General features: G+C 51.9%; 4 protein-coding genes across 4 annotated transcripts; 1 reads left to right on the top strand and 3 right to left on the bottom strand.

The window, feature by feature from the left end:
• Positions 1 to 973: 973 nt before the first annotated feature.
• Positions 974 to 2,899, bottom strand: BO95DRAFT_387122 (FAD-dependent oxidoreductase). Its single transcript, XM_025583512.1, has 5 exons — positions 2,293 to 2,899; positions 1,764 to 2,224; positions 1,367 to 1,680; positions 1,229 to 1,307; positions 974 to 1,173 (listed from the first exon to the last, which is right to left on the bottom strand). Exons 1-5 carry the CDS (start codon positions 2,710 to 2,712, stop codon positions 1,047 to 1,049), a joined length of 1,401 nt encoding a protein of 466 aa, XP_025443444.1. The 5' UTR covers positions 2,713 to 2,899; the 3' UTR covers positions 974 to 1,046.
• A 680-nt stretch (positions 2,900 to 3,579) lies between these two features.
• Positions 3,580 to 6,344, bottom strand: BO95DRAFT_441865 (chaperonin-containing T-complex subunit CCT5). The gene is made up of 11 exons (XM_025586285.1): positions 6,139 to 6,344; positions 6,059 to 6,076; positions 5,941 to 5,989; positions 5,764 to 5,857; positions 5,617 to 5,700; positions 5,260 to 5,549; positions 4,555 to 5,203; positions 4,360 to 4,497; positions 4,112 to 4,292; positions 3,954 to 4,042; positions 3,580 to 3,887 (listed from the first exon to the last, which is right to left on the bottom strand). The coding sequence occupies exons 1-11, from the start codon at positions 6,146 to 6,148 to the stop codon at positions 3,843 to 3,845; spliced, it is 1,647 nt and encodes a 548-aa protein (XP_025443443.1). The 5' UTR covers positions 6,149 to 6,344; the 3' UTR covers positions 3,580 to 3,842.
• Positions 6,345 to 6,514: 170 nt separating this feature from the next.
• Positions 6,515 to 8,237, top strand: BO95DRAFT_411525 (chromo domain-containing protein). Its single transcript, XM_025584212.1, has 7 exons — positions 6,515 to 6,703; positions 6,784 to 6,931; positions 6,987 to 7,029; positions 7,101 to 7,177; positions 7,242 to 7,605; positions 7,664 to 7,689; positions 7,746 to 8,237. The coding sequence occupies exons 1-7, from the start codon at positions 6,697 to 6,699 to the stop codon at positions 7,762 to 7,764; spliced, it is 684 nt and encodes a 227-aa protein (XP_025443442.1). The 5' UTR covers positions 6,515 to 6,696; the 3' UTR covers positions 7,765 to 8,237.
• Positions 8,175 to 10,006, bottom strand: BO95DRAFT_411523 (putative transcription factor Rap1; the record flags this gene model as incomplete). Its single annotated transcript, XM_025584211.1, has 5 exons — positions 9,604 to 10,006; positions 9,463 to 9,548; positions 9,083 to 9,415; positions 8,523 to 8,814; positions 8,175 to 8,492 (listed from the first exon to the last, which is right to left on the bottom strand). The coding sequence occupies exons 1-5, from the start codon at positions 9,730 to 9,732 to the stop codon at positions 8,175 to 8,177; spliced, it is 1,158 nt and encodes a 385-aa protein (XP_025443441.1). The 5' UTR covers positions 9,733 to 10,006.
• Positions 10,007 to 10,152: the final 146 nt, after the last annotated feature.

The raw sequence follows: 10,152 nt of genomic DNA, 5'->3' as shown, positions 1-10,152 counted from the left end.
GTAGTAGTAGTAGTAGTAGTAGTAGTAGTAGTAGTAGTAGTAGTAGTAGTAGTAGTAGTAGTAGTAGTAGTAGTAGTAGTAGTAGTAGTAGTAGTTGTTGTTGTTGTTGTTGTTGTTGTTGTTGTTGTTGTTGTTGTTGTTGTTGTTGTGAGCTGGTGGTCAGCTGAGCAATTGCAGGGGTTGTTTGGATGTGTGTGTTTTCCCTCCCTCTACCGCCTTTTGTCCTCAGCTACTCCGCATTCTCTACGGGATCTGCCCATACTTGGTATACTTCCTTTCCTCTCCGTCGTATTGGCATGTTTGATGTCCGACAATCTGACTCATAATTCAGATCCATTAAGGCACACATTTCCCCACTCACTACGGAACCACAGACCCTTGTCCATCTGTCCATATTCGAAGCGAGACAGCCGACGGATAATCTCCAGTGGCAGATCAGACGAGCGTCAGCTGGCAGCAGAGGTGGCAGTGGTTCACTGCAGTCTCTACAACATTCCCACTATGGAAATCATTTCCAGTTCTTCTCCCCCCCTCTCCGGCCCCCGGCCCTCCGGCCCCCTCTTCCTCCTCCTCCCTTCCTACCCCTGATCATCAGGTATACCCGACGCTATATAGCCTATCCTTCACTTAAAGCAACCAACCCATCTTGACCGCGATCGACGTCGTATCCCTTCAGCTTCGATCCTCACTCTCCCGTACTTTATCGCACCTTAGGCCGATCACATCCAGATCGAGCCATTGATCGATTGTGTAATACCCAATCGAGGTGGACGTCTGTGCCTAAAACTCGTAAACAGTCATCTTGACTCGGCGCTTAAGCCGGCTGATCCATCTCAGGCCTCGCCCCGAGTTTTCAGTCATGGGACCCGGTTGACTATGTTGGTCACACATTTCATTGAATGGATTATACACCGCAGTGACATAAGATGTCCGCCGCACAAACATCAAGCATTACTATATACACGACTCCGCACGAGGTATCAAAACAATGGAGGAAAAGAAGCACAAGAAGAGAAGATTCCAAATCTGAATCTGTTAGAACTCGCTTATTCTCCGATGACCACTCCGTTCGACAGCTTCAATCCGACAGGCAGCCCCCGGATGTACTCCTTGTCGAACGAGGACCCAAGCTCTTGGGACAGGACTTCCTCGATGTCCATGTACATGTCGTATCTGGTTGAGAGGTCAGAAACCTGCAGCTGATGCTCGGAACTGATGCTTCACTTACGCGTTCATTTCTTCAATTGTGAGCTTCTTCTGCTCATCCTCGACCTTGTACTTTGGCATGTTGGTATTGCTGGAGAAGCCTAAAGAGTCTCCGTCAGTCACGTACTTGCAGTGTGGTCAAATCCCAACAGTTGCCTACCGATGCGCTCGTTGATGTTGTATGCTGCCTTGGCTGAAGCGGCTTGGACTTTGGTGGCTCGAGGCAGTCGCACCTTCTGATAGACTGACAGCGCCGCTGCGACATCACCGGAGAAATAGGGCTTGCTGAATATGATTCCGAGGGCCGCGGCGTCTTCGATGGCCATGCAAGCGCCCTGGCTCTGATGAGGCATCATCTGCAGAAAGTAAATCAGTACCTCGCTCACAATTGTTCGTGTAGGGAAGCAACTTACTGGATGTCCTGCGTCTCCCAGCAGGCAGACCATATTGCTGGCGATATACGGGTAAGGTTGACTGTTCACAGAGTTCAACTGTTAGTGAGATGTCCAGCACTAACTCACAGATACTGCAGAAAACAACCCAGGGGCGAGACTTACTGCACCCACAGGCGCCAGGGCCTAATCTCAATGCCGATGGCCAGATGAGAGCGGACTTGTTCATCTAATTCTGGGTAAGGAGCGAGCAGCTCTTCGACCGGACGATCCTCTCCGCCCCATGTGTGCGTCATGAAGTCTCCCTTCTCGCGAGGAAAGAAGCAGTAGTAAGACAGCAACTTGCCGCCGTTGCAAGGGGAGAGGACGATCTTATCCCACTTGCCTTCCTGGCCGCCCCAATATTCCAACGCACTGTCTTGGGAATAGTCGACCAATCCCAAGCGGACCGCATCCTCCGTGTGGACATTGGCATGCAAGCAGCTCGACGGCGCCGGAGTCTTCTCGGGATGAAGGCCAATGATGCCTCGCACGGCCGAGCCGATTCCATCAGCACCCACGATGAGATCGTGCCGCACCGTTTCACCACCGTCAAAGGTAATCACACCCGTCTCGAGGTCAATATCCTGGCACTACACGCACGATCATCAGCAACCGTCACAGTTCAAAGATAAATATACCCCGCCAAACTCACCTTATGGTTCACCTTCAGTGTGACCGGCGTTCCCGCCCCTTCCTCCTGCAGCGCGCAGTCCTTCAACATGGCATGCATATACTGCCGATGGAACATATTGTAGACGTACCCCCAGCGCTGCTCGTAGTCGTCCAGATCATAGACACTGACCGGCTCCCCTGTCTTCCAATCCCGGTTGATCAACTTCTGCAGCACCACGGGGTCGCCCTTGGCGATATCGACCCCCCATTCATGCAACCACCGGGTCCCATTCGCCGCACACGAGATCGACGCGCCCACCTCCCCCGCAAAATCATGGCGCTCGTAGATGACCACTGCATGGCCCGCCCGCCGCAGCGCAATCGAAGCCGCCAGGCCCCCGATCCCGCCGCCCACGATCCCCACACTCAGCGGTCTCCAACCAGACGCAGTTGAGCCCATCTTCTCTGTTGTATGATACTAAATCACCAAAGCCTAACAGCAAGCCTCTGAGGAATATAAGAAGGTGAAGCTGAAGAGTAGGATGATACTTCGATGCCAGAGAGACCCTATAGTTTTACAGGCGGAAGCCATCTATTTAAACTTCCTCTCCCCTCCTTCTTTGCCATCACTATCTACATCATAGGCTATCCCGATTGAAGAAAAAAAGATACGAGACGGGTCCAGTCGCCGATTGTCCATGAGCTCACGAATCATCGCCTCCCTCTCTGCATCCCCCCAAAACAGTTATCAGTCGGGGGCGGGCAGGCGGGCAGGCGGGCAGGCGGCCCGCGCACTCGAAGTGCATTATCCGCTTCGGTCGAGCGGTCGTAGCCGACGGACGCGGCGGCGGAACTGGCACCCTCCGCTTGTATATCGACTGGCTTATCTTTTGACTCGGGGATTGAGATGGGATTATGCTTCGTTGGATCGGATCTTGGGTGTGGGATTTACGCAAATAAATTTTTGATAAGGGTGGGTTTGGCTGTGGGAGGTTCGGGCGGATGTTGCACGCCCGCTTGTATACATATCCTTTTGGGGGGGGGGGGGGTTACTTTACGGCAGGCTATTGCTGTGGATATGCAAGGTTTGGGAGAGATTGGTGCGCCTGAGGGTTTTTGGATAGGCGGGGCTCTGAGGATTGGGTACAGCAGATATCCTGAAGAGCTGAAATTATATATCCTAGTCCATTGGAGATAATAGGTACAGTACAACGTAGCTATAATCGGTATGTGAGAATGTTCTCCTGGAGCTTTCTTTGAACAAAAAGATTTCTTTTTTTTTTCCCCCGCATCAACCTGAGCCAATCTCAAACATCATGAGAATAGACGTGGACGATGTGTGTCATGGAAATTTATTGTACTTTGTTGATTCCCTTAGTTTTCTCTATGTACCAACAACCATAGTGACACCACACCACGCGCACCACCTCGGTTTGTTCATTACCCTTGCCGAGAGGAACATATATTGAAGAAAGTAAATAGGATTATCATCTCAAGCCCCGTTGTGACTGTAAACGCCAAAGGTGGTGGACTCTCTTTTAGCCAGCAGAATAAGAAGAAGAAAAAATTACATTCCTGTATACAAGAAATCTAGAATTCCTGGTCATCGTCACCGGAGATGATGACGTTGTTAATCTGCGGAGTGAGTTGCTTATTAGCCTTCTTATCCTGTCTTCGACTCAGTTGGATAAGCAAACTTACCTTAAGAACCATGCGGCAAAGCTGGGTGGCGAGCAGGAGCTGCGAGCGCTTGCCGATCAAGGGGTCGATGGCGAAGTGCTCTCTCATGTCTAAATAAGAAGGGTTAGTTGGAGTTGCGCAGCAGCGAGATATGTTGTTTGAGGGCTACGAGGACATACCGTTGTTGCCAGTCAGCATGCAGTCGACACCCAAGCGGGAGTTGTTCTCCTTGACCTGGCGCGACTTGATCGAAGCCAGGGTCTCAATGGGGCTCAGGCCAGAGTTCTCAGCCAGCGCCAAGGGGATAGCGTCCAAAGCATCGGCGAACGCGCGCATGGCGTACTGCTCGATACCAGGGCTCTGCGAGAATGTTAGACAAATGACTCAGATGTTGGTCCAGAATTTAGCAGAGGCAAATTCCACGTACCTTCACAGCAGCATCCTCAACAGCAATGGAGCAGGCAATTTCGGCAGCACCACCACCGTAGACGACACGGTTATCGCGCACAAGGTTGCGCACAACGCAAAGGGCATCGTGCAGCGAACGCTTGGCCTCGTCAATGATCTGGTGGCCATGGTCAGCATTCGGTCACGTCAATTCGATTCAGCTGTCCAAACTGACCATCTTGTTGCTTCCTCGTACAAAGACCGTGACGGCGCGGCTGTTGGCGCACTCCTCGATCACTAGCATCTTCTCCCGGGTAGTACCAAAGGTCATTTCGCGAACGCGACCGGCAGTTCCAAGCTTCTCAGGGCTCAGATCCTCGAAGCGAGGAACAATGCGACCGTTCGTGGCGATAGCGATCAACTCAATCTCCGGTCCACCGACCCAGCGGACAGCAGGAAGCTTGTTCTGGAGCAGAAGGTGGTTGGCTTCGTCGTCGAAACCCCACTGGCAGATGACCAGGTTGGCCCCGGAATCCTTCAGGTTCTGGATCATCTCTGTGAACTTCTCCCTCTCGTAGTCCTGCAACTTCTTGAACTCCTCCACAGATGTGATGTCGAGCTTGTGCTTGGTCTTGGGCTTCGGGGGCTCAAACGGACAGGTCAAGATAGCCAGCTTAGCATCCCGGACCTCATCCGGCATCTGAGGGTGAGAGAAGTCCTTGTCGACAATAACACCCTTAACGAGAAGAGAGTCCTCAAGAGCACCTCCGACCTTTCCGTCAACCTTGATCAGCTCGAAATCGACATCCTTGCGCTCGAGGTCGGCCACGGAGAGGACAGCATCGATGGCGATCTTGGCGAATTGGTCGTGGGACTTGGAAACGCTGTAGAAGAGTCAGATGGGATTGACTGCAGAAAACTCGGGATACGGTCACCGTACATCTTGGAACCCAAACTCGTCTTGGCAACCTTCAGAAGGTTGGAGGTGTCCTCCTTGGAGAACGGAATCTCATCGCTGATCTTATCAAGTTGTGCAATTGCGATCTCACAGGCCTGGTCGTATCCGTCTGCGATCCGGATAGGGTGGATGCCCTTGTCGATGAGTTCCGACGCTTGCTCCAGCATGGCTGCCGCCAAAACCACAACACCAGTAGTTCCGTCACCGATTTCCTCGTCTTGAGACTTCGACAACTCAACTAAAAGCTTGGCAACGTTGTTTGTGATTTCCATCTGTCCAAAATCTTCTAGTCAGAACTTTTGCCAGGGAGGACTGCGGGGCGTAGTTGTCGGCACGAACCTGGCCGAGAATAGTAGCGCCGTCGTTCGTCACGGTAATATCGCCATCAGGGGAAATAAGGATCTTGTCAAGACCGCGGGGACCCTGGAGTAGTCTTTAGAACCGGAATCGAGACGCATCTCACATTCGACAGGCGATAGATCATACCAGAGATGTCTTGACGATGTTGGCAACCGTCTTCGCGGCGACAATGTGTGACTTGACGGCTTCGGTACCATGCTGTCTCTTCTTCTTGCCTTGACTGTCCGGATGAATTGCGATTAGCGACATATCCTATACCGACGAAATTGTGGCACACCATCTGAGCGGCGGATCGTAACGTACTCCCGAACAACGATGAACGGCCGGCCTTGTTCATCCTTCATCACAGAAGCTGAGTGTGGTAGTCAGCGACCTCGGAACGTGTATCATAATGACGAGGATAGGTAGCGGAGGGGTCAACCTTGAGACAAATCAAGCTCTGTAGCCACAAGAAAAAGACGTTAGCACCGTGGTCCAAAAATGAGGGGTATCAAGACATACGCATAGCCATTTTGACGGTCTGCCCACTTGGCGGGAATCTGGAGGGGGAGGGGAAGGGGAAAGGTTAAACAAAAGCCCACAAATCACAAATTGAAAAGTGAACGGAGAAAGAAAAGGGCCCCCAAAAAAAGAGATTAGGAGTGCGTGAGGGGGGGAGTAATGATAAAAGAAGGGGGAGGGGGTAGAGAGAGGGGATGCTTTAACCGGCACAACTTCAAATGACGGGCGATTGTAGAAATTCATCTGGAGATGGAGGGAGCCAAAAGCGGGCTAGTGAGCTGCTTGCCCAAAGAGGTCTAGCGTAGATCTTTCTTCCATCGCGCGCCTGCGCGACTAGCCGGTAGCCATTTCACTGTCCATCGTCACTCGTCTTGCTGCTCCTCCGTACTCTTCTCCCAGTTCTTCATCCCCCAATCTTCTATCGGCTTGCGGTCGGTGACTTGCACGCGCTCACCGATCTAAGAAAGCCATTCGAGTCAAATTTGACATCGCATTTCGGCCGCCAAGCTGTTTTCGCGACTCTTCAATTTCGCCGCATCACCGTTCCAAACAACAACAATGCCTCGTGAGTATCAATTGCCCATGACCGGGCGTCTAAACCTGTCGCGCGCAAAGAATGACTGACAAACCATCATTTACCTTCAGCTCCGGTGAGCGACGTGTCCGATGACGAGTCGACTGGCGAGTCTATTCCTTACGAGGAGGCCCCCGCACCCAAGAAGCAGGCAAAGAAGCAGGCCGTTGACGATAACGAGGATGATGAGGACGAGGACGAAGACGAAGAAGAAGACGTGTGAGTACGGTCAGGAAGTGCTTAGGTTGGCCTTGGAAGTCCTGACTCCGCGCAGTTACCACGTCGAGAAGATCGTCAGTCATGAATGGGGCAAGAAGGTGCGCGCGCTCTCACTTGGGCCTGTTGTCCCATTACTGCTACTTTGGAAGTCTCGCTAACTTTGCGACAGGGCGAGCTGCTCCTGCAGGTGAAATGGAAAGGATATGATGACCCCGCCGACATGACACTTGAACCAGAGGGAAATCTGTGCGCTCTTCGCTTCTGCCTTTACCTTTGCACAAACCGAACTGACCCAAATGATTTTGTCCAGCGATGGTGCGCAGGAGGCGGTCGATGAGTACTTTTTCAAACTGGGTGGCCGTCCGGAGAAGCCTCAAACCAAGAAGCGCAAGTCCTTGGGAAGACCTCCTAAATCAGCAACCCCCGAGCAGACACAACCGAACAAGCGGAGAAAGTCTCGAGCAAACGAGTCACCGGAACCCCAAGCAGCAGAAGAAGACAGTGATTCCAGCTCGTGGGTGCCCAAGTCTAAGAGCTGGGAGAAGGAGGTGGATAACGTCGACACAATCTTCCGCGAGCCGGGCTCGGGGAACCTGCTTGCCATCTTGAACTGGAAGAATGGCAGAAAGTCCAAGGTCCTTATTGAAACTTGCTATGAAAGATGCCCTCGAAAAGTATGTGCTCCTGTGGCCTCTGGGATCTGAGAGAGAATAATGGCTAACAACAGGCAAGATGCTTGACTTTTACGAGTCTCATTTGTAAGTAGTCACTTGTATTCCAGGACGACGCTATTCATAGGCTAACGTCATGGTAGGGTCTTCAAAGAAGGTTGAGATACCAGGTGGAGTCTGCCGTCTCTTTCCCTCCCAGCAAATTGGGTGGAGCATCCAGGCATTCGCCTTCTTCTTCCCTTGGTAATCTCCCCAATGATGCGATTACTGGTCACGAAGCGTTGACAACGAGCCGTGCATGTGGGTGTTCTGTTGGGGCGTTTCTGACCACCATTTACAAATGCTATGACTGTAAGATAAACCCTCTTTTGGGTAGTTCTTGGACATGAGAGGTCAGCGGAGGGCCCAGAATGTCCCAAGATGAAAGAGCACTTGCACACATCTTGAAATGCTTCTTTCTTCCGTTGCCATCTTCGTTATATTCCCGGGTCTTTCTCTGAGTTTTGTTCCTCATTTGTGTCGCCTAGCGTTCCTCTGTATTCTAGTTGCATTTCCAGTTTGCGGTGGAGTTCTTATTCAATGGTTTCTGTCTCAAGACCGGCAGCCCTTGCCATGCTTAGATATTCCCACCTAGCATCGAACGCTTCCGCGCCGTGTTTCTCTAGAACCCGCTGGATCCCTCGAGTCTCTTTTCCTTCCACACACCTGTCATCTCCCGTGGTCCAGACCCCCGGAATATCGTCTGGAATGTCCTTTCCGGCCACCAAGAATTCGAGAACCTTATCTGCCAAGTCTGGGTCCATACTTGTGCAGCGCAAGGCCTCGATGATCTGTGCCTCTGTCGCTCTGCCATTCCGAAGGCGACGGTCAATCCAAGTGTCAATATCCTGCTCCGGGATCTCTGGCTGAGGGTCGGGAACGGGTTCAGGCTCGGGACTTGAAGGTAAGAAAGGAAGCTGAAGAAATAGAGGATCTATCTCCGGGGGTATTGGAGCGGGGTCAGCGCCATTTTGTGGCTTATCGGTTCCAGTCTCGGTCTGTTCCGGAATGGATTGTTGCTCGACTCCGTTCGTAGTTGGAGAAAGCTTCTCCCCACCAATCGATGCCTTCGGATCGATTTGTGGTGGAGGAGGCCTCACAGGCTCCTTACCTTTGTGCTGAAGGCGTGCAGGTGCAGCTGCTACACGTTCTGGCACGGGCTCAGCGGTTCTTCTTTTGGGAGCTGAACGATGCATTGGGTCAGGTTGGTCCGCTTCGTCGCCAGTCTCCGACACGCGTTCCCTCTTCTTGTCAGCTGGTTTGCTAGAAGAGGGCACAACCTCATGTTCCCGTGAGAGAATTGCAGGCGGCTGAGTCTGCGCTGTAGGGGCCGTCACCTGTGCAGGAGCAACCTCCTGCGAATCTTTTTCTTCAAGAGCAGAACCTTTTGGCATGCCCCCCGGACGCGGACGACCACGTAGCCTCTTTAGATAGCGATCACGCCATGATTGAAATGTATGTCTGGGGTTCTAGGGGGTATTCAGTCACGATTAAACATCTCTGCGGGGATCTATAGATCGAGGTGGACACTACCTTCGCCGCAAGTTCTTGGTAAATCTTATTCCCTGAAATAGAGGCTGTCGAGTCTCGTTCATAATTCTGCATCCAGTCCCATAGAAGCTGGTCATCTGCGACAGTGTAGGGCACTTTGTGGTTTCGCGTAGGAATGTATGAAGCGCCAACTGGTCGAGCTTCTGATGGCCCGGCTCGATAAGGCTCTAAACTCTGCATCCGCCCTTTGCGGATGGAGTCCTCGATGAACTTGAAGGAGTATCTGTGCATAAATAAGTTGTGAACATCTAGGCAGAGTGACGTACTCACGTGTCCGGCGGGAGATTCCTCCGTTTGTGATCGACTATTTTGATTTCGGCATCTTTCTCAAACAGCCTTATGTGGCCTCCGTGTTGCTTGAGCCCTTATTAGGTAGGAGCTCGCTATTAATCCAGAGCAAAGGGTGAGTACCTGGATAAGATCTTTGAACCGGTTTCGTTGGGGAACATTGTGTGAGAGCCAGAAGTGCTTTCCCCGGAAAAGCGTCCCATTCGCGGTTACTGGGGCCTCATGACTGACTGCCGTAGTTGCCTCAGCCATAATAATCCATAAGAATATCCGTTTGGCCTGGAACCCTTGGAAAGTCGCGTCGGAGCTGTTGAACGCCCCTGCAAAGCCTCCGATGACGCGCTATCACGTGTTTCCGATGATGAGTATAGATCCAATTGCGCCGGATGGTTTGTATGTCTTTAGGTCAATGTGTTTTGTGCTTATAACAAACATAGCATCATCGTGACATGGAAAGTGTTAGAGCAAGAGCATGCTCTGAGCAGTCGAGACAATTAGCGTCGAAGGCACTTTGTTTGTGGTGGTCATGACAGACAATTGTGAACTGAAACTGGAACTCGGCCAGCACCAGCCCATTCCCCGTCCTGTAAGTTATCTTTTGGGGAAAATACGGTCACGTGCCCGGCATGTTAAACGGCCGGTGGGCAACAACCGGGGATTCATCTCTTATGG

Source organism: Aspergillus brunneoviolaceus (assembly GCF_003184695.1).
Source record: "Aspergillus brunneoviolaceus CBS 621.78 unplaced genomic scaffold BO95scaffold_25, whole genome shotgun sequence".
Classification (NCBI taxonomy): domain Eukaryota; kingdom Fungi; phylum Ascomycota; class Eurotiomycetes; order Eurotiales; family Aspergillaceae; genus Aspergillus; species Aspergillus brunneoviolaceus.
This window is presented reverse-complemented; position numbering and strand designations above follow the sequence as displayed.

Bases quoted from the DNA above. Each gene is read 5' to 3' on its own strand.
- BO95DRAFT_411525 (XM_025584212.1), top strand. The intron at 7,178-7,241 runs GTGCGCTCTTCG...GATTTTGTCCAG, and splicing joins CTTGAACCAGAGGGAAATCT to CGATGGTGCGCAGGAGGCGG. The intron at 7,606-7,663 runs GTATGTGCTCCT...ACAACAGGCAAG, and splicing joins ATGAAAGATGCCCTCGAAAA to ATGCTTGACTTTTACGAGTC.
- BO95DRAFT_441865 (XM_025586285.1), bottom strand. The intron at 4,043-4,111 runs GTATGTCCTCGT...CTTCTTATTTAG, and splicing joins CATGCTGACTGGCAACAACG to ACATGAGAGAGCACTTCGCC. The intron at 3,888-3,953 runs GTAAGTTTGCTT...CTCACTCCGCAG, and splicing joins TTTGCCGCATGGTTCTTAAG to ATTAACAACGTCATCATCTC.
- BO95DRAFT_387122 (XM_025583512.1), bottom strand. From the start codon at position 2,712: ATGGGCTCAACTGCGTCTGGTTGGAGACCGCTGAGTGTGGGGATCGTG. The intron at 2,225-2,292 runs GTGAGTTTGGCG...GTGTAGTGCCAG, and splicing joins CACTGAAGGTGAACCATAAG to GATATTGACCTCGAGACGGG. The intron at 1,308-1,366 runs GTAGGCAACTGT...GAGACTCTTTAG, and splicing joins CAACATCAACGAGCGCATCG to GCTTCTCCAGCAATACCAAC.